The following is a 20,842-nucleotide window of genomic DNA, read 5'->3' on the forward strand; positions in this document are numbered from 1 at the left end:
TCCTGACTGAACATCATTTCATAGGTAAAGAGAAAACTTATTCATTACTAATTAAGATGAGCAGTATTTTGTAGTATAAATGTTTCTTTATTATTCTCATCTATGATTAATGCAGTATATAATTTAAGTGGAAAGGGTATGAAATACTGAGGTTTAGCTTATTGGTTTGAGGTTTAGGTTAAATATCCTGTTTGTTTTACTGTGTTTTGGTTTTGTAGACATTTTTTTGTTTGTCTCGAATTATGACGTTTACATTGTTTAGATGAAGAAATGAGTGTTAAATACAAAAATACAATTACAATGCTAAAGGAAAGAGAGCCAAAATTAGGTTTCTATCAAAAAGCATTGTTTAAAAAAAGAGATTTTCAACTTATAACTGATAAACCAAACATTTTATTCAAACTGTATATTTCTTATAAAAAGGATGATTAAATGTGCAAGTTAACCGCATTTACAAATCATGACTGTTGCAGTAAATAGTAAGGTAAAACTCCAACTTATCAGGCACATTTATGTCCCTATGTCACTAACAATTTAATATAATGAACAAATATTTGGATTTCAGGAACATTATCTGAAAAATAGTCTATAAATGATCTTTCAGGCAAGCCATGCAATTAAACACTAAAGAATAAAAACATTAATTATGAAGCATGCTGAGCTAAGAAGGCTCTTATTCTGTGAAGAAGCTCCTTCTTGACGCTGTCTGGCACCAAGGCTGCAAGAAAGAAAGGAAGAATTCAATGAATGTAGTTTGGTTTCTCAAACACTTTATGCACATGTCAAAGTCTGTGCTCAAGCCCAAAACAAATTCAGCTAACATAAATATCTGCTTCCCTTCCTTTTTTAATTCAATCTACAGTTTAACACATAAAACATCCAGTGTATAAACATAGCCAAAATTTCCTCTACAACGTTTTCTCGTAAGGTGACAATAAATCTTGAAGTTTTAGAAATCAGTGAAGACAAGCTAGTGTTAGCCACCAGATACATCAAACTGCCAGTTAAATCACCTCTTCCTTTGGGAGTAATCTCAACCACCAGGTCCTCCACAGTGACGTGCTCCAAGCCCTTTTCTTTGATCACCTCTGTTGAAAAATGAGATGAAATATTATAAATGTTTACAAATTTCCATGATAACTAAAGTGCTTCAAGCATAAAAGTGTAGATCTTGTACTAAGTGAAAGTGTTAACAATGACTAAAATCAATTTCCAGGTTTACCTTTGCTTTTACTTTCTGGGATATGCTGCTTTTGAGTGTAATTGTGCTTTTATCATCTAACTTCACAAAGTGGTTGAATTAAGCAGCAGCACAAGCTGCAAAAAACTCAACCATCCCATTTATAATGAAAAGATGCTGCGCTTCCTGGTGTTAACGTTCAAAATAATCTCAAGGGTAATTCACAGGATGATTGTGGATCAGTAGGTAAGGTTGGTCGTTGCTTAATCAGAAGGTAGGGGGTTCAATCTCCAGCTCCTGCAGTCATGTCGACTGTCACTGGGAAAGACACCCCAAATTGCTCCTGCAATCGTATATGGATGAATGGTATGAATCTTATGGATGGGATAATTTAAACTCTATATGGCAAAGCCTTCTTCATCAGTGTGTGAATATGGTAAGAATAGTTAGAGTGATCCATGATGTAAAAGCAATTTGAGTCATCAGAAGACTAGATAAACACTATAAAAGCTGAAGTCAATTCTATTTACTTTTTACATCCATTAAATAGTTGCTTTCTGCTTTGTAAAAATATATACTAACTGTTTGAGATGCTGTGACACATCTTAATGAAGAGTTTCCACCTCATAGACAATATTTAGGTGGGGCACTAAGGTAAATTTACAGCCATGTAAACATATTTTTGGGCATATTCTTCAAAGATATGTATGAAAATGCCACCAGTATGTGCTAGAGATACATCCTCTATCATTTAAAGGTTTTTCATCAGTTTCTAGCTGCTGATATCACCCTGTACTCCTGCACTTCAAGGTAATGGCTGTGATGCACTGTCTTATCAACAACTAGCCTTCACACATGCAGCTCACCTGCTGTGATTAAAGACAATCAAGTGAAATTTTTCATAAGGCTGTTGCCTGAGCATATTTATACAACATACTGCCAATAAATACTATTGAAAGAGGAGAAACACAAAAAATGTAATGTGTAGAATGAGGCAGGGCAGGATGGTCGTTCTAACTGGCCAAGTACCTCGTCATTCTCGGGTAAACTTTGTAATCACTTAGCAGTTTTTTTAAGTCGGCCTGCTGGCTCATTATACTGTTACTAAATGCCTCTTCATGACATTGATAACCTGGTACTCTCCTTTAAGCAGCTCTGTAATTTTCTTCTTGACAAAAATAAGTTGTTTATCTCTTTAATTGTATTTAAGATTTTAGAACAGTGATTCTCAAACGTGTAATCGCAACCCAAATTTATGAAATTGTTCAACCACTGAAATAAATTTAATGAAAAAGGTCGCTATTTGGACCTTAGAAACAAACATAAGACTGAACAAAAAGAACGGCAAAAACTTTAGGAGGACATGCATAAAAATATCATATTTCACTCTGTCATTATAATATAAAGTTTGGCTGTTTTTAGTAAAGATCTCAAGAAAAAAAAGACAAAATGTAGGAAAGCCAACATTCTTCGAGATATTTTTCTTCAAGATATCAGGACAAATAAGTCAAGATCTAAAAAAAATCAACCACAACTTTATTGTTCAGCAGAACAGAGTCAAACAAAATATATGGATACATGTCTGCCGAGGGCTCCCATCCATCAGGGATATTTTGCCCTTGTTTTTTTTTTTCAAGCACCACTTTTGGTGCCTATTGGGAATCTGTACACCACTGTTTTAGAACATGCTGCTTGTGTAGATGTATGTGTATGTAAATATTGTGTTTGAATGGCATTTATTTGCAAGAAAATGAAAAAATCCTGCCCTTGCACACAAAACATAGAAGGTTAAGTATTTTCCCTTTTTTAAAATATGCATTATGCAGTTACTTGAGTGTAACAGAACAATCATTAACTCTAAAATTCAACATCAACATAAAAAATCCTACTGTAGAAAACAATCTTAAGTTTAACTTTTAAAAACAAGTATCCAACCTCACATACCGCCCCAGACAGATTTCATCTTATTCTCTCTTTGTGCTTTGTGACACTATCAGTTTACAGACATTGTGTTCAGAGTCAGTAGTTACTCAGTAGTCACTTTTACCTTTGCAGTGAGCTTTCATCTGATCCTTCCAGCCACACTCAGTCAGTTTAGCCCTCAATAACTCTTTTAGTCTGGTGATGAGATGAAACACATAGGAACATAAGAAAGGCTCCAGCTCTATGCTCCTTATTTTAATAACAACATTGATCATTTGGCTCTTCTTTCAAAAATGACAGTAATATTAGTGTGATACCACTTGTACACCTTAGCATGATTATGTGACAAAGGAACCACCATCCTTGTATTTTCTTTTTAGTAGCCAACACATGTAGTATGATAACCCAGGCTATTTCTCTTAAACATCTAAGAGCCATATTTGTGAGGTACATTAGCAGGAAACCTCTCAATACCATGAAAGTGCACTATTGACAGTCAAGACATCTTAATTATTTTTAAAGGAGTAAAACAGGATAGTGTCCGCTTATGTGAAGACGTAACAACATTAAGTTACTAAAATGAATCACATCAACCTCCAACTGTTAGGAGTGTTTTATTTCACCTCTCTCGTTCCCCCATCTCTGTCAGCTTCTGGTTTACTGTTGCTCTCATTTTGTTCTCTTTACTCATGGTCTTTGACCTAAAGGGAGGAAAATAACATCATGTCACTGCTGTAGAACTCAGAATAATAATATTACAGAAATCCAAGCAAAGTCAATGCAGAGCCAATATTAACGTTAACGGACGTTTGTTTACAAAGCTAACAGGCTTCAGGGACGTAGAGGACAGATACAGTTATGTTAATTTACTTACCCACTTGACAAAAAGTTATAATTAAAGCGGATCACCCCTCAGATTTAAAACGTTTCCAGACTTTGTTGCGCACATGAAAAAAAGTTAAGACGACATGGCGTTACTGTCGGTCAAACAAAAGCAGACATTAAAATAAATCATAAAAACACGGCTGTCGAGCGAGGCTAGAGTACTTAAAATAAAGGTTTTAGGATAACATAGCACCAAATTGTGATTTCAGCGATAGCGTATCTTTGTTTTTCACTTCACAGGTTTGACCATCAGGCATTTCGTTCCGGAAGGAAACAACGAGCGACACAACCGTTCCTACCCACATATTACATGCAATACACATTTTTACCACACGACGGCAGTGTCGGTTAACAAACAATTGAACTCTCAAAAAGGCAGCACATAGAGAAAAATAAAAATCATTCTTTCACGCGTTATTTTAAATTTAGATCAGACCTGATCATAAATGTCAAATATAGATTGGAAATTATAATTATAATATATTTTTGGAATCTAACTCCATATCGGTTTAAGTGCAAAACCCTGATGATTGTAATGTAAAAAACATAGAAAATTAAATATTTTTCATATACTACATGCAAACTGAATCTCATTGAAGGAAATTTTCACAGCCTTGAATATATTAATAATAATTATTATTATTTTAAATTTTAGGATTTTGATACATTGTTACACACAGGGTTTAGGTGGACAAAGATGGACGCCACATCTTAATAGTAGTAAAAATACCTCTCATAAAACTGACCACTTTGAGTGCATGATTTTTTTTTTTAAATCAAGGTCAGGCTTGATCAAATAAATATATAATAATATAAATGTATAATATAAATAAATATAAACTATTGATTAATTCAATGGAGTTTAACTCTTTCAGGGCCAGTTCAAGTGCAAAAAAATCCTGACTTTCGTAACGTTAAAACCACAAGAAAAGGAAAAAAAATTATATATATATATATATATATATATATATATATATATATATATATATATATATATATTCTACATGCAAATTTGATTTCTTTGAAGGGAATTGTCAGAGCCTTGGATACGTTAATAATGAACAACAACTTTGATTTTTTTTTAATGCATTATTATTATTGCTATTGCTATTATTATTATTATTATTATTATTATTATTATTATTATTATCAGATTTGAAGATTTCATTGATTGTTACAAAATTGTCCCTAAAGGAGATAAGAAAAAGCATACACTTTCCCTTCGTGCCAAATAAAGGAAAATGGCTGACATTTGGTGCCAGATAGGAAAACTGCACATTTGAAGCAATGACTATTGAATAAAAGCCTAATTTCAGAAAATGCATGTTTTTCTTTCATCTGTTTGTTTTTTTTTTTTTTTTATTATTGCAGTGGCTGGGGAGGAAATATTCAGATTTTAGTGGACTGCACTGATGCACTTTTGGTCACATACAACCTGGATATAAACAAAAAGGGTACAGAGCTCATTACTGACTTGTTAAAGATTCTGAAATTAAAAATAAAATTAAAAGATTTTTTTTTAAAAAGTACCCTCCAAAATGTACTGTATGTTGTTAACAGTTAAACAGTTGAAATATTCAAAGAACGAAAACAAAAAATGGCCAAAAAAGAGAAAAGTGCAACATGGCTTAAACACCCTCTTTGGGTTAATCAAAATTGAAAACTATCATTCAGAGTATACATTCACTTACTGCACATCAATTCAAGAGCATTCTCCAGTGAATAAATGTAATGTAGTGTCATGTTAAGAGGCAGCATTGTTTAAAACAGTTATTTTCATCCCACTCATGGAGGAAATATTGAACATGTACTCATAAATGTGACTGGTCTTAAGCAAACACACTCAGAAACAGGTAGGTGGGATGAAATAAGGTGTTTAACTTTGTTTTTCTAAATGCAGGCCTCTCTCACAAGCACCACTCGTGCCGCTTCTAAGACTGTTTAAGAAAACAAGCTCAAGTTGTACGTCCAAGAGATATACTGGCCTCTCTAAAGCTCTTGAGCCTCAGTTCCTGGCCATAAAACCACTGATAAACTTTGCAGCTTAAGCATTTGGTAAGTGTGTGTACATTTGTCTGGGAGTTTATCCATGTCTGTCAATATAAAGCTGTTTTTGTTTCCCTAAAATGGTTCTCTTACATCTGGCTTCTCATGCATGTGCCTTTTTATAGATAAAATAAGCGAAAAACCTAAACCTTTAGTTTTCAGCTCAGTAGAGTATAGGTCATGGTATTTTGTGTGCATATCCTGCCAAAGAAAGTCTGCATGTGGCTGTTTGCCTCTCTCAAACAATCCAGCACAGTTTTTATCCTTCTGTGTTTCTAAGTTGCAGGATGACCTTGCAAAGTTTAATAAAAGTTTAATAATATTTAAATGACAGTAATAAATTAGTATGAGAATACAAACCCCTTGTGAACTCTCAGAATGATAAGGAGAGATTGTATCTACAATAGTGCTTTAAAAATGGTGTGCCAAGGCATGCTAGAGCGTCTTTAGGCAAGGTTAGGTGTGCTGTGAGAATTCTTACTGTCATACTTTATTTATATGGTCATTCATCAATTAAAGATAGAGTAACACATGTTTAAAGAGGCTATTTTGCATGGATGTTAATATGATGTGCCCTCAGAGTTTGGCTTTATTGTGGGGTTTTTGCAAACTCCAATCAGGTTCATGTGTTTTGCACCATGAAGAGGCTTCTGTCAAGCCTAGCCATACAGCCCAGATCAGTGGAGGGCTGCAGTGATGGTTGTCCTTCTGGAACTTTGTCCCATTTCCACACAGGATCTCTGTAGCTCAGTCAGAGCTCCCTTCTTGCTCACCTCTCTTATGAAGGACCTTACCCCCAGTTGCTCAGTTTTGCCAGGTACCAGCTATTGGAAGAGTCCTGGTTGTGCCAAACTTCTTCCATTTGAGAATTATGGAGGTCACTGTGCTCCTGGGAACCTTCAGGGCAACAGAAGTCTTTTTGTAGCCTTCTCGAAATCTGTGCTGTGCAACAGTTTCTAAACTCTGCAGCTCTGAGTGGTAGATTGACAAGAATCAAAATGCAAGTTGTTCTCTATGAGCTATACATTAACTTGTGATATTCTGGGCATTAATTCAGCATGAACTCGTGCTCTTATAAACAGGAAATTTTTACTCTAGTAATGCTACAGACATGCATACAGAAGAAAAGGGCTGAACTGTCTGCCTGTATTCACATAATCCACACTTGCTGTGTTGAATTGTGAAGTGAAAAGTTTACCATCTGAGGATTACTGATATCAGATCTTAGCAGCATCAAGCTGTCAGCAGCAGAAATGTCAAGCTGGTTCAAACAATAAAACAAAACCTGTGGTGACTTTTAGGAAAAATCCAAATCAGTTAGTAATAAAAACTAGCAAAAGAAAATGACAAAAACCACAGGAGTGTCTGTGGCAAACAGCTGGGGAAATTGGATGCAGCAGGAAATGTTCAGGCTCAGTGATGTGACCTGATGTGAAGCTGAAGCTGTGCAGGAAGCTCAGTCATGTCTGGTTGTTATGCTGTCTTACCTGTGTGATACAGATTTGTGGCCTTAATAGCACACTTCACTTTCAACATTTGAACATTTCAGTGGTTGAAGTATTCACCAGTTGGCGAGTCTGCCCTGAGGACTGTGACAGCTCTTAGGGATTTCAGATTTTTTTTTTTTTTATGGAAAAGGCAACCGCTGAACTCAAGCAGCATCTGAAAAGCTGCTGTCATGAAGAATGACAGTAACACTGACAGATGCCTGCTTTAAGTTGCAATACTTCCACACTTCAAAAACTTCTCTAAATCCATGGTTCTCATGAAAGTGGCAGAACTGACAGCAGAGACAAGTCATTCATTGCATCTTTCGGCAACTTTGGAGATCTTTAGGCAACCAGGGGGGATAGAGGGACATTAAATTGGAGATTCTGAGGCAAACAACATGAAAAATGATAAAATGAAGGGTTTAGGTGAGAGGGAGTCTCAACGTAATTAAAATCAGGATCCATTTCCAGAGCAGATGTAACTTAATGGCTTATGTTGGTTGTTTTTCAGTGGAAAGTTTTGCAGTTTATTCCCAAATCGGTTATGCAGAGACACCACCTGCATGTCAAGAAGCTCTGTGCTACGTAACCCCAAATTGCTTTCTGTGGCATAGACAGCAGAATGTGGATGTGTTCTTATAATAAAGCACTGAAAGCAGACTGACACATTGCGTTTTTCTATTTTGTCCAGTTGTTAAACTCTAAGGGTAACAGCTGGATGCTACTCACCATAGCAAGTTATTTTTCCTGTTAAGCTGATGTTGTATCTTCCAATCTACCAGAAGTTCTTTGCTTTCTTTTAAAAAGCAGGTTTTAGTCTGATAACAGAACGTACCCAGCATAAAAAAGTACAAACTCCAAAGTAAAAGCATGACAAATAACATTTTCTTCAGAATCTCATAGCCTCATTGTTGACCTTACTTGAGTTACTTAAACAGGGAAGCAACTCTGAACTCCTGAAAATGAAAATGTTGTGACTTAACTAGAGATTATTGGACTTTAATGAGTCATTTTGTACATGCACGCCTGCATATATCTGAACACATTACAGTGTTAAACAGTGTATTTCATTTAAAAATAATTTTGAATCTGTCTCTTACCTCTCAGTCTCGTTTTCAGACAATATTGATAAAGCAGTAAAAAGCTTAGTACAACAGTGAACATCATCAAATATATCCATCGCATTGATTTGACTCATCAAGGTCAGCAGGTGCCTGTCCAAGCTTAAGAAGTCAAAGCAAGAATCTTAAACCAAATTTTTTTAATTTAAGAAAGCCAGCGTAGTTGGGCTTAGTTAGTCGTCTGGCTGCAGTGCACTGGACAAGGACATGGAGGTCTGCTGGAGGCACTACTCTGCCAGGGTCACTCCTGACATGGCTCAGTGTGTAGACACTTTACATCAACTGTGTCTTCTAACATAGCATCCCTTTATATGCTTAGGGTTAAAATTTGTTTTTCAGTGTGTTTTAATGCAAGTTTTTTAATTTATTGTTTGAGCATTATCAGTGGAGGGTTCCTGACACTTCTGGGACAGAGTGAAACCTACCTACCGAGTGACTGACAGACCTACCTACCTACCTACCTACCTACCTACCTACCCACTGGCCTACCTTGCTAACATCTGAGAGAGCTACCTACCAATATACTGACTAAAATACCTACCTACCTACTGCCCTGCCAATCTACCAACCTCCCTTCCTTCCTACCTACCAACAAGGCTACCTAATTATCTACTGACCTACCTATTTACTGCCTAAACTTCTGACCTACCAACTGACCAACCTACCAGCCTACCTAAATGTTTACTGACTGAACTAACTACTTATCCACTGACCTTTCTACTGAGGTACCAACCTCCCAAACTACCAAGCATCATACATCCCCACCTAGCTACCTACCTATCTACTGACCTACATACTCACTGCCTTAAGTATTGACCTACCAACTGGCCAACCTAGCAGCCTACCTACCAACCAACCTCTACTGACCGACGTAACAATTTATCTACTGATCTAACTACTGAGAAACCAACCTCCCGATCTACCAAGAAACAAACCTTCCTACCTAGCTACCTACCTATTTACTGACCTACATACTCACTGCCTTAACTTTTGACCTACCAACCAGCCTACCTGCCCATTGACCAACCTATGACCTACCCACTAGCAACCTGCCTACTACTGACAGATCTACTTATCTATCTACTAACCTATCTATGGAGCAAACAACCTTCCTACCCACCGACCAACTGACTGACTGATTGACCTACCTACCTACCAAGCTACCTACGGACAAACCTACTGACCAACTAATTCCTAGCTTCTAACCTATCTTCTGACCTACCAACTGACTAATATCAGCCTACTGACCAACCTTTGACCCATCTACTGAGCAACCTAACTTCTTACCTACCTAACTGACTGACTGACCAACATACTTACCTACAGCCTGACCTACCTACCGAACCTACCCACTAACCCGTCCTATGGATCAACTAAATGACCAATCTAAAGATCTACTTACTGACGGACCAACCAACTTACAAATCTACCAGCCAGCTAACTTTGTGTGCAAGTGAAGGACCTTTTACTTTGATGAGAAGGGATTCACAGTAGACCAAGCAGAAGGAAGTCAACACATGCACTGTTATCTTTGGGTACACTGGATATTAATTTGTCCCAGCTGGTTAAAAAAAAGACCAACCAGACACCTGACTGATGATAAGGACTCAAAGACTGGCTGGTGAAATGTACTGTTGAGTAGAAATAGATAACATCACAGTTTTCACTGTCATCAGGGGATCAATGTCAACTAATTCCTCAATCATTTAGTCAATGGATTCAACTCTATCACCCCCACCTAGCATGAATGAGGAGGATCTGTCTCTTGTGCTCACTGGGCTGTCTTTACTGGGTTGCTATAATTTGTGCACAAATATCACAGACATAGAGTTTATGTATCTGTTTAAACAAAGCCACCGTTATCCTGATGCAGGCCACGTACTCCTGGGATAAAACAAAACTTTCTATTTAATCTTACCATTAGAAACACCTTGGTATTCTTTGCGTTTCCTCCCTTCATGAAATTTTAAAGATGATCATACCTCAAGGTCAGCTGTAGGGTTTAAGCCCTATTGTTCACCCTCCCTTGGAGACGCTGTTGACAAGTTGCAGCTTTCGCTCTTGTAACAAATGTTACAAGAATTTATGTTTCTTTTGGTCAGAGTCTCCTCTGCAGTGAGGAGACTCTTTGTTTTTCAACAGTGTTTAAGGCAAGAAATCATATCTATTTGGTACATCATGTTTTTTTTTGTGAAATTGCTGATCTATACACTTTTGTATTCACAATAATGATGGATTGGTGTAATAATGTTGCACATATTGCCAATTTTAGTTGCATGCTAAAAGCTGCTATGATATGCTGCAGATCTGTTCATGCCGTTTCTTTCTAAATCAAACAAACTGAAACTGCATTCACAAACCAAAATACTCTGTATATGAAGGCTGAACTGACGTCACAGAGGAGCAGCCCATTGACATCACAGAATTATGAGTGGCGGTCTCCTCAATAGACCTGAGTTTTATCTTGCACAAAATTCAAAGTCCCTTCACGTTAGCCTGATAGACCACATCATCTGAGCTGTGATCTGCACACTGTGTGGCTTCCCGCAGATGACATTTGAATGTCGGCTCTGTCAGTCACCAGCGAGGGGAGCTCTGATGCAGAAGGTGCTGCTGGGATCAACGACACTGAAGATTCTGTAAGTGCACTTTGACTGTTCCTGCCATTCAGACCTGTTTGTTTTAAATGCTTTTGGAACAGGGATTTCTCAAACCACGTATCTGTATTTTATTCTGTTTTACCTTGAGTTAGCTAGGAGCCTCATTGAGATTACAAGCCTTTTTTCCAAGAGAAGCCTGGTGAAATTAGCAGCCAAAATCACAAAAACGTTAAAATAACAAAACAACACAATATGGATAACACTCACAAAAACTGAAAAATGTGTTACTAATGCTCAACAGTCATTTAAGAAAAACAAATAGAGGCCTCTCTCACTTTCTAGCAGGCAAGGAAGACTAATTGCAGAAATCATGGTTCTTCAAGATTACTGGGGCCAGGGCCATTTCTAGCTTTGTGGGGGTCCTATGCAAGATGCTGTTTGGGGCCCCTAGTTTGCCAAACTACTACAGACTTCTAATCCATTAGATAATCCGCAAACAAGCCATAATCTACTACACTTCATGAGCAAAACAGGTAACAGTCATGATAACCTCTCATATTAAAATCCAACATCTTAAGTTTAGCCACTCATGCAAGATAACTGATAAATAATGATTAAAAAATAAGGAAAACAACAATCCTCCATAACAATAAAGAAAACAGATTTTGAGTGTAACACTAATGGGATGGATGGGTTTGACTTAATTATGCCACAATAACACTAGCCATAGCTTAACAATGTGGCTTATTTTATTCTTATATCCTATTCATTTTTAAGCATAAAAGAGATAAAGGTCGGTAATTTTAATTCTCCTCATATGATGGTGAACATTCCACTTTGGGGCCCCCTAGTGGCTTGTGGGGCCCTATGTATTTGCATATGACAAGAAATGGCTCTGACCAGGGCTAACAAAGTCTACATTTGAGAAATACGGCCTGTCTCTTGAAATCACAAGCTTTATACAACTTTCAAGCAATAAATGCATAATTCAAGTTTTAACTCATTTTTTAAATAATAAACCATGCTATAAGAGCATGGAGAGTGAAGAACATGACCTTTTTCATTAACTGGATATAAGATTTTTTAGACCATGTTACAGAGCAACCTATCAAAGTCTATCATTTTACTCTCCTTTTTGTTGAAATATCTATTATCTCTTAATGTTGTAATAGACTTCTTCTGGAGAGGCTTTCTATTTGTAGCAATGTTAATTTTCCATCATTTTATTACTCCTCTGATTGTCCAAATACTGCTCAGTGTTTTTTTTTTTTTTTTTTTAAATCAGTTTCCACTGGACTGGGCCCCTTGCATACCCATTTATTTTGAGTTTGCACTATACAGTCCCGTGGTGAGTTGATTTGTTATAAACTCTGCTAAATATTTCAAAATACATTTTTTTCATGTTAAATTATTATTTATTCATGTTTTACATTTGTGAGAATCTCAAAATCATTATCAAACAATTTTGTGACAGTATTAATTTGCTATTTAGGCTCACTATTTTATTAGTAATAATAGAATTTGGATGTTAATATCAGAGTGGCTGTGAAATGTTGGGAGCATATGCCAGTTCGGCACTTTGCCTGTTCAACCTTGGTCCTGTACTGCTCTGGCCTCCTGATGGCCATCCTCCAGGCCTGTGCCTGACCTATGCCCCACCTTTCCAGAAACCTCCCAGTTGCCCCCTCCACAACTCACATGGCCATGTCTGACATCTTGACAAACCTACCGGGTCCTGGAAACCCCGTGTGCAGTGAGCTTGATCACAGCAGTCATTCCCGTAACCGGCAGCTGAACCTTCCCATCCCTGCCCTCCTGAGCATGTCAGCACTACACACACAGTTTTTCAGCAATACCTAAAGATGCGCCAAAGAGAAGCTGTCACAGAGGAGCCTTGCTGGTGCCTCTGGCCATCAGTCAACGCCAGGCAGTGTTGGAAAAGTTCAGTTTCTAAATGAACTATTTCAAAGTTCAGTTCACAGATTTTAAAATGAACAAGTTCAGTTCATAGTTCATAATTCAAAATTTTGAACTAAGTTCACAGTTCCAAAAATGAACTAGTTCATAGTTCTTTTTTTTCAGTAGGTTGCTGCGAGCTGTTACCCTTAGAATACTGGCATTTCCCCATTGTTGCCACCCATTCAGTCCACACTTGCACCCGTTAAGTCACTTGCACATACCTTGAAAGGCTAGCTAGGTGCTTTAGTTCAATGTGCCGTTTCAGGTTTGCTGTTGACGTTGTTGATGTACGGAGATGCTTCATTCGCCAGAATGAGCACGCTCACAATAACGTTCATCAGGCAGAAATACAGTACGTTCAGTTCACGTTCACCCAAAATATGAACGAGTCCATGAACGATCGTTCACTGAACTCGTTCAAATCAAATCAAATCAACTTTATTTGTATAGCACATTTCATACAGGCGTAAACTCAATGTGCTTTACAGAAGATTAAAAACAAACAAAAAAGCAATCAGCAATTCAAGCAAACACCCCCCCCACACACACATACATACATATGTACAGTGCAAGTCATGTGTACACAGGCAAAATGCTGATATGTTGTACTTTATCTAACATCCAAGGGCATAAGAGAAAAGCAGTGTTTTAAGACCACTCTTAAAAGAACTTAAAGTGTCTACCGACCTCAGGTCAATTGGCAGCTTATTCCACAGAACAGCACCATAGTGGCTAAATGCGCCTTCACCTGATTTGCATTTAACTTTAGGCACATTTAGAAGGCCCATACCTGAAGATCTGAGCGACCTGGTGGGGTGATAGTGAGTGACCATGTCAGAAATGTACTGGGGTGCCATACCATTCAGTGATTTATAAACAAGAAGTAGCACTTTAAAATCGAGTCTATGTTGGACGGGAAGCCAGTGAAGATTTTTCAGAATGGGTGTGATGTGTTCTATTTGATATGTTCAGGCACAACACTGATGCCCAGGCCTCATAAGAGTGTAGTAAGACCGCAAGAACCAAGGATCAAAAGACTCCGACTTTCGTCCACATGCTCAGATACAGGGAGTGCCACACTGTCTTGCTCAGAAAACCCATCCCCCGTTGTGCAGGTCCAAGTCTGCAATTGGTCTCATGATCGAAGGTTATGCTGACAAGGTAGGTGAACTGTGCCACAATGTACACACTCTCACTATCCACAGACACCGATTTGATTGCAGCAACCAAGGCATCCCCAAATATCTGGACCCCAGATCAGTGGAGAACTACAGTGATGGTTGTCTTTCTGGAACTTTGTCCCATCTCCACACAGGATTTCTGGAGCTCAGTCAGAGTGACCATCACATTCTTAGTCACCTCTCTTACTAAGACTCTTCTCCCCTAATTGCTTGGCTTGGCGAGACAACCAGCTCTTAGAAAAGTCCTGGCTGTGCCAAACTTTTTCCATTTGAGAATTATGGAGGCCACTGTGGTCTTGGGATCCTTCAGTGTGGGAGAACTTTATTTGTAGCGTTTACTAGATGTGTGCCTTGCAACAATCCTGTCTCTGAGCTCTGTGGGCAGTTCCTTTGACCTCATGGCTGGGTTTTTGCTCTGTTATGTATTGTCAGCTGTGCCTTCTATGGAGAGGTGTGTGTGCCTTTCCAAATCATGCCCAGTCAACTTGATTTACCACAGGTGGACTCCAATAAAGGAGTAGGAACACCTCAGCGCCGATCTAGAGAAATGTGAGAAACTTGAGCTAAATTTAAAATGTTTTTGCAAAGTGTCTGAATATTTATGTAAATGTGATATTTCAGTTTTTTATTTTTAATACATAGATTCTAAAATTCTGCTTTCACCTTGTCATGATGGGGTACTGCGTGTAGATCCTGAGGATATGTTTTTTCTAAACTAGAAGAAAGTGAAAGGGGTCTATCTACTTTCTGAATGCACTGGAGATTTTTGCCAGTCTGGGCTGTTGTTCCCATGAATTCTGACTGTTAGATACCTGATATGCTGCTGTTTTGATCACAGTGAAATAGCTTGCTGGTGATTAAAGCCAAAGTCTATGCCTGGTTCATCTCACAGTGCAAAACAAATAACACAAAAGCTTCACAGTTTAACCATAAAATCTTTTCTTGTCAAGTCTGCAAGAGTCACACTCTGCTTTATGGGTTTTTAAGTAAATTCTCTGTTTTCGAGGTGAGGTAACATTGTCACTGATAAGTACAGAATTAGGTTTTATCAAAGTGAAAAATAGTAAAAGCCACCTCATGCTGAAATAAAAGAGTGCCTTAAAAATTGCAGGTTATACAACACCCTCTTTATTGTAGAGGATAAATTCAACCTTGGAGTTGAATTTAATAAAAAAAAAAAAAAGCTTTTAATAAGAAAGAAAATGAGAAAAGAGAAACTAAAAGAAACTCGAAGACCGTGGATTACATTAAATTGAGTTTTTCTCAGTTTCATTTCAGCCCACTGAACTCCAGAGATACAGAGAGTTCTTGTTGCTCAGAATTAATAAGTCAGAACTTTCTGGGGTCTTTTACTATTATAGAATACTCTGCAACACAGCTACCACTCCTGCTCTGCTCAGCTGCTTTGTTTAATTGATCACTTTACCCCCTTTTGGTCATTTGCATGGCTGTAATTGCCTGTTTCAAATCCAGAAGGATACATTTAGTTCCAATTTATGGATTGGAACTACAAGATGGCAAGTCTGAAAAAGGGGAAAAATAATAAGACAGGAGGGTTATATATGTGATGCATGAAGCTGGTATGGACTTTAAATTCATGCTAAAAAAGGAGACGCTTTTGAAGTCTGGCCAAGAATTACTCCCTGTCTGTCTGAAAGAGGAATTTAGAGGAGGTTTCTCTCATGTTCAAGTGGGAAATGCCTCCTTCTGCATCACCTCATGACAGACTGATTGATGTCCTACCTGCTCTGGGCAGAGTAATGGCCTTATGTGAGTGCAGTTCTGCAGAAAAACTGGTCCATGAATGTGTGTGGCATCTTGGTTAATTACCTGCCTCGCCACTGACAGTCTGCCGACATGAAGTAGAAGGAGGGAAAAGTTAGGGAGCAGTTTTATTGCGGCTAGTTATCGTTTCAGACACAATCTGAGGTGTTTATACCGCTATTTAGTTTAGTGGACGTGCTCAAGCAGGTGTGCCTTTGAGGTGAAAGGTGGCGGCCTCGGTGCAACAAGGTGGATAAAGAATTTCCCTCCTGCTCTAAAGACTCCAGTTCCCTCTTATCTGCTCCCCCTCCCCCCCTACAATTGACATAGTCCCAGCCTATTACTACACTTATCTCTGCTGCAACAGCCTGAGGCAGCTAGACAGCTCGAGAAGATGCGCTGAACTCTCAGCAAAGCAACAATCCACAGGGGTCTTCATCAGAAGGCTTTTCACAATCGGGTAACCATCAACTACTAGAAGTGGCACAGTGGTGCTGCTTTTCATGAGCGTAGCAGGATGCTCTCCACTTTGTTTCATATGAAGCTGCAATTATTTTCTCTGTGACGCTGTGGAAAGAGGAAATTGCTGCAAGAGGGAGAGAGAGCATGAAGAAAGAGGAGATAATCCCCGGACTAAAAGGCTGATGATACTTCAGTGAGCTGTGCCTTTGGCCGTGCGCCCCTGAGACCCCCGTACTAAAACTCTAAATTGCGCCCACATCAAATTGGCAGTTTTTTTATGGCTTTGCCTCCTCGCTGACAGGCCTGCCCAGCCCAGAAGTCAATTCATAGTCTGATGTGCTAATAATAGATATATGACGCTTCACACTTGGCATTGTTAGCAGAATTATCCTATGAGAGGAAATGTAGGGGAGGGAACCACCTGCATTCACTCAGTAATAACCAGTTCACAAAGTACCATTTGCATCTACATGTAAATGGTGAAGATCAGAAAACTTATGGGAACATTGTCCTCCCATGACAAACAGTAGTAATTATCTTATCCTTTGATGTATTTATAGCATGCATTGACAAATACCGCATTGAGGGCAAAAAGCACCACAGAAGGGACATAAAATCAGCCCCTTTTCTTCAACTAGCTCTGCTGACGAATTAACAGAGAAGCAACCGTCATTAAAGCTCATTTTAAGGGTTGTCATGATGCCAGAAATATTACAGACTTTCTATTTCCTGGCTGTGCTGCAGTGAGTCTGAGTGAGAGTTTCATATTGCATTTCACTCTTGTGTGAGCTTTGCCAAAACTAGACACTTCGCCATCTGCAAAGGCCTCCAAAGGATGGCTGTTTTCAGCACCATAACCACTGTATGCCTCTCTTCTTCTTCAGCATAGGCAGAGGTAATAGCTCTATTGACACTACACAAGCTAATCATGACAAGGGAATGACTTTTCCAATAACCATACACTCAGCCTGCCATTGAAATCCCCTACAAACATAGAGATAATCATTGTCTTGTCCCTGTTTAGTCCTTACTCTGTCTTACAGGTACACACCTGTCATTTACAACACAAAATGATGAGCTGGTTCCAGCATTAACGGCATCATCATTCATGCTTTTGCAGGCTGTTAAAACCAGAGGATCATCATGACTGGATTCTTGGGAATATGCTTGTGTTTTTGAAAGGGACACATGAGAATTCCACTTTTTTTATGATTTTGCATGTATATTTGATAATATGGAATATCTCCCAAATGTGAAATAAGCCAACCCATTCCTTTGTTCTGGTCTCTCTGTGTCTGAACACACAAAATCTACATTCACTTCTAGATCTGCACTTTATGAACAAAAGTATTTGGTGCATTTTCATTACACCATCATTTATGAGGTCAGGCACTGCCATTGCACGACAAGGCCTTGCTCTCAGTCTTCATTCCAGATCATTCCAAAGGTGCTCAGAGGGGTTGAGGTCAGAACTCTTTTTGGGCCACTTGAGTCCGTCCACACCAAACTCATCAAACCATGTTTTCCTATAATCCTTGTGTTGTGCACAGAGGCACATTCATACTGGATAAGGAAAGGGCCTTTCCTGAAATGTTGCCACAGATTTGGAAGCATAGCATTATTCAAAATGTCTTGGTATGCTGAAATTTTAAGATTGCCCTCACTGGAAATACGGGGCCTAGCCTAAACTGTGAAAAACAGCCCCATACCTTTATCCCTCCTCCACCAAACTTCACAGTTGGCCCAGTGTAGTCAGGCAGGTAACATTGTCCTGGCTAAACCCAGACTCACCTATCTGACAACGAAACAGAGAAGATGATTCATCACTCCTCTAAAAAGATTTCCACTTCTCCACAGCCCAGTGTTGGTGTGCTTTACACTACTTCATCTGACACTTGGCATTGGACTTCGTAATGTGAGGCTTGCATGCAGCTGCTTGGACATGTAAACTCATTCCAGTAAGCTCCTGCTGCACTGTTTTTGTGTTTACATTAATACCAGTGGAAGTTCAGAACTCTTCAGCTATGGAATCAGCAGAGCATTGGCGACTTTTATGCACCGTGCGCCTTAGCAGTTGGGAGCTTGACTTTTCATAGAAACAAGTAGGGGGGCTCCAGTGGAAAAAAAAAGGTTGGGAACCACTAATCTAGACCAGTGGTGTTGTGTGTTTGTTATTACGAGGAATGTAGGGGAAAAAGAAAGACAGCAGGACTCCGGCATTAACTTCACTCAGCTTGTTTACTACTCTCTTCTTCATGGAATACACACACTGAACAAGGGCTGAACAGCGACACCTAGCGTTGTGGAATGGTAACTGAATACACAACATATTTCCCCCCTTGTTTAAGAAGCTTGCTAGGAAGGATAGAAACATGAATTACCTGAAATTAAACAATACTCTGGCTATAACATAGTACAAACATAAAAAAAAAAAAACTTCTTCACTTCATTAAGAAGTGCAAGTAGTTCCTTTCCTCAATAGTAACAGTCTAGCGACTAAAACTGTACCCTGTAATACTAAATTGACCAGCAGCAGAAAATATAACTTGTATCCTGTGACTTCACTTTTAAACTACACTTGAATAAACATTTTCATAAAACATGTGTAAATGTCTTTGAAGACAATCTCAACCAAAGAACTTTGAGCATGAACCATTTTAAAGCATTTTCAGTCACTTCACATTTTCAAGCATGTTTGGTTTTTTTTTCACATTACTTGTTTTCTCTTTTTCTTTTCCCCTGTAAAGTTCTTACCCCCCAAAGGCCATAAAATAATGATTAATGTTCATAATCATTAAGCCAAGCAGGCTTTTTCCTGACCCGAGCTGGTCTCGGGGTGTTGTCATTTGGGCGTTGTGCAAGCTCTGGCTCAGGGTCTGGAGCAGCAGGGCCTGTGATGATGTCTGTTGCACCTTCTGGAACTAGAGAGAGGTGAGCAGCGTTCCAGGTGCGGCCATCCTCCAGCACGTAGGAACTTGCATGCACTTTCTCCATCACCCTGGCAGGTACATAGAATTTTGACAGCCCTTTTTTAACATGAAAGGTCTTCCTCACTCTGACCAGACTTCCCTCTTTGATTCTTGGTACCTGTGCACCTCTCTTCATATCCGTGTAGGCTTTTGATGCATTTTGTCTGGAGGCAACATGATTGCGTAAGTGCTCTTCCGGCAGTGGGGCGGATTTACTTGCTGGGCCAATGTTCACTTTTGTATGCATCCTTCTGTTGAACATAAGCTCATATGGTGACACTCCCGTGGTGCTGTGTGGCGTTGCACGGTATGTGAACAGGAACTCCTGTATAAACGGTTTCCATGGTTTCCTCTCCTGCTCTGCCGTGAGGAGTGTTTCTTTAAGAACATGGTTCCAGCGCTCTATAGCACCGTTTTCTTGAGGATAATACAGAGACACTTGTCCTGTGTGTGATGTCTCTCACTGCCAGGAATTGTGCAAACTCGCTTGACGTGGATTGTGTCCCATTATCACTTACGAGCTCTGTAGGGTTTCCAAACCTGGAAAACACTGTTGACAGGAGCGTGGTGATTGCCGTGGTGGTAATGGAAGGAGTAAAAGCGACCTCTGGCCACTTTGTGTAGTAGTCAATCAGGGTTACAACATACCGACAATCCCAAGTTGCTGACTCAAACGGACCCATGATGTCGATTCCCACTTTCTGCCACGGGCCATCAGGCAGAGGGACCGGCTGAAGTGGTGCAGCATGTGTTTTGGCACTTTTATCATTCATCTGGAGAGACAGTCAGCAGCTTGATTTTGTGCACCAGCACGATACACCACATCGTATGTAAAACACAGGAGCCGGGCTGACCACCGTGCAATACGCATTCATGCGCGTCCAAGTCCTTTCGTAGCCAGCAGCGTGGTAAGGGCTTGGTACTCTGTGCGCAAGGTAAATCTTGTCCCCCACATTAAAGTCCTCCACTTTTCAGCTGCCCATACACATGCCAACACTTCCTTTTCCACAATGGAGTATTTCCGTTCAGCAGGTGTGAGTGAGCGAGAGGCAAATGCAATTGTACGCTCTGTCATGTCAGGGTGCATTTGTGTCAGTATGGCTCCCAGACCATAATCTGAAGCATCTGTGGAAACGATGGTTAGGAGGCTAGGGTCAAAGGCTGTCAGTACTGGGCTGTTTACGATGTGCACCTTTACTGTGTCGAAGCTTGCCTGTGCAGCTGCAGTCCACTTGAATGCGTCATCACGTAGACAGTCTCAC

General features: G+C 39.3%; 1 protein-coding gene across 1 annotated transcript; it reads right to left on the reverse strand.

Moving 5' to 3' along the window:
* Nucleotides 1–373: 373 nt before the first annotated feature.
* Nucleotides 374–4,267, reverse strand: eny2 (ENY2 transcription and export complex 2 subunit). Its single transcript, XM_041793660.1, has 5 exons — nucleotides 3,978–4,267; nucleotides 3,727–3,804; nucleotides 3,228–3,298; nucleotides 1,014–1,088; nucleotides 374–718 (listed from the first exon to the last, which is right to left on the reverse strand). The coding sequence occupies exons 2-5, from the start codon at nucleotides 3,792–3,794 to the stop codon at nucleotides 645–647; spliced, it is 288 nt and encodes a 95-aa protein (XP_041649594.1). The 5' UTR covers nucleotides 3,795–3,804; nucleotides 3,978–4,267; the 3' UTR covers nucleotides 374–644.
* Nucleotides 4,268–20,842: the final 16,575 nt, after the last annotated feature.

This window comes from Cheilinus undulatus, linkage group 8 (assembly GCF_018320785.1).
Source record: "Cheilinus undulatus linkage group 8, ASM1832078v1, whole genome shotgun sequence".
In the NCBI taxonomy this organism is placed as follows: domain Eukaryota; kingdom Metazoa; phylum Chordata; class Actinopteri; order Labriformes; family Labridae; genus Cheilinus; species Cheilinus undulatus.

Bases quoted from the DNA above. Each gene is read 5' to 3' on its own strand.
- eny2 (XM_041793660.1), bottom strand. From the start codon at position 3,794: ATGAGTAAAGAGAACAAAATGAGAGCAACAGTAAACCAGAAGCTGACA. The intron at 1,089-3,227 runs GTAAAAGTGACT...ATTTTTCAACAG, and splicing joins GATGAAAGCTCACTGCAAAG to AGGTGATCAAAGAAAAGGGC. The intron at 719-1,013 runs GTGATTTAACTG...TCTTTCTTGCAG, and splicing joins GATTACTCCCAAAGGAAGAG to CCTTGGTGCCAGACAGCGTC.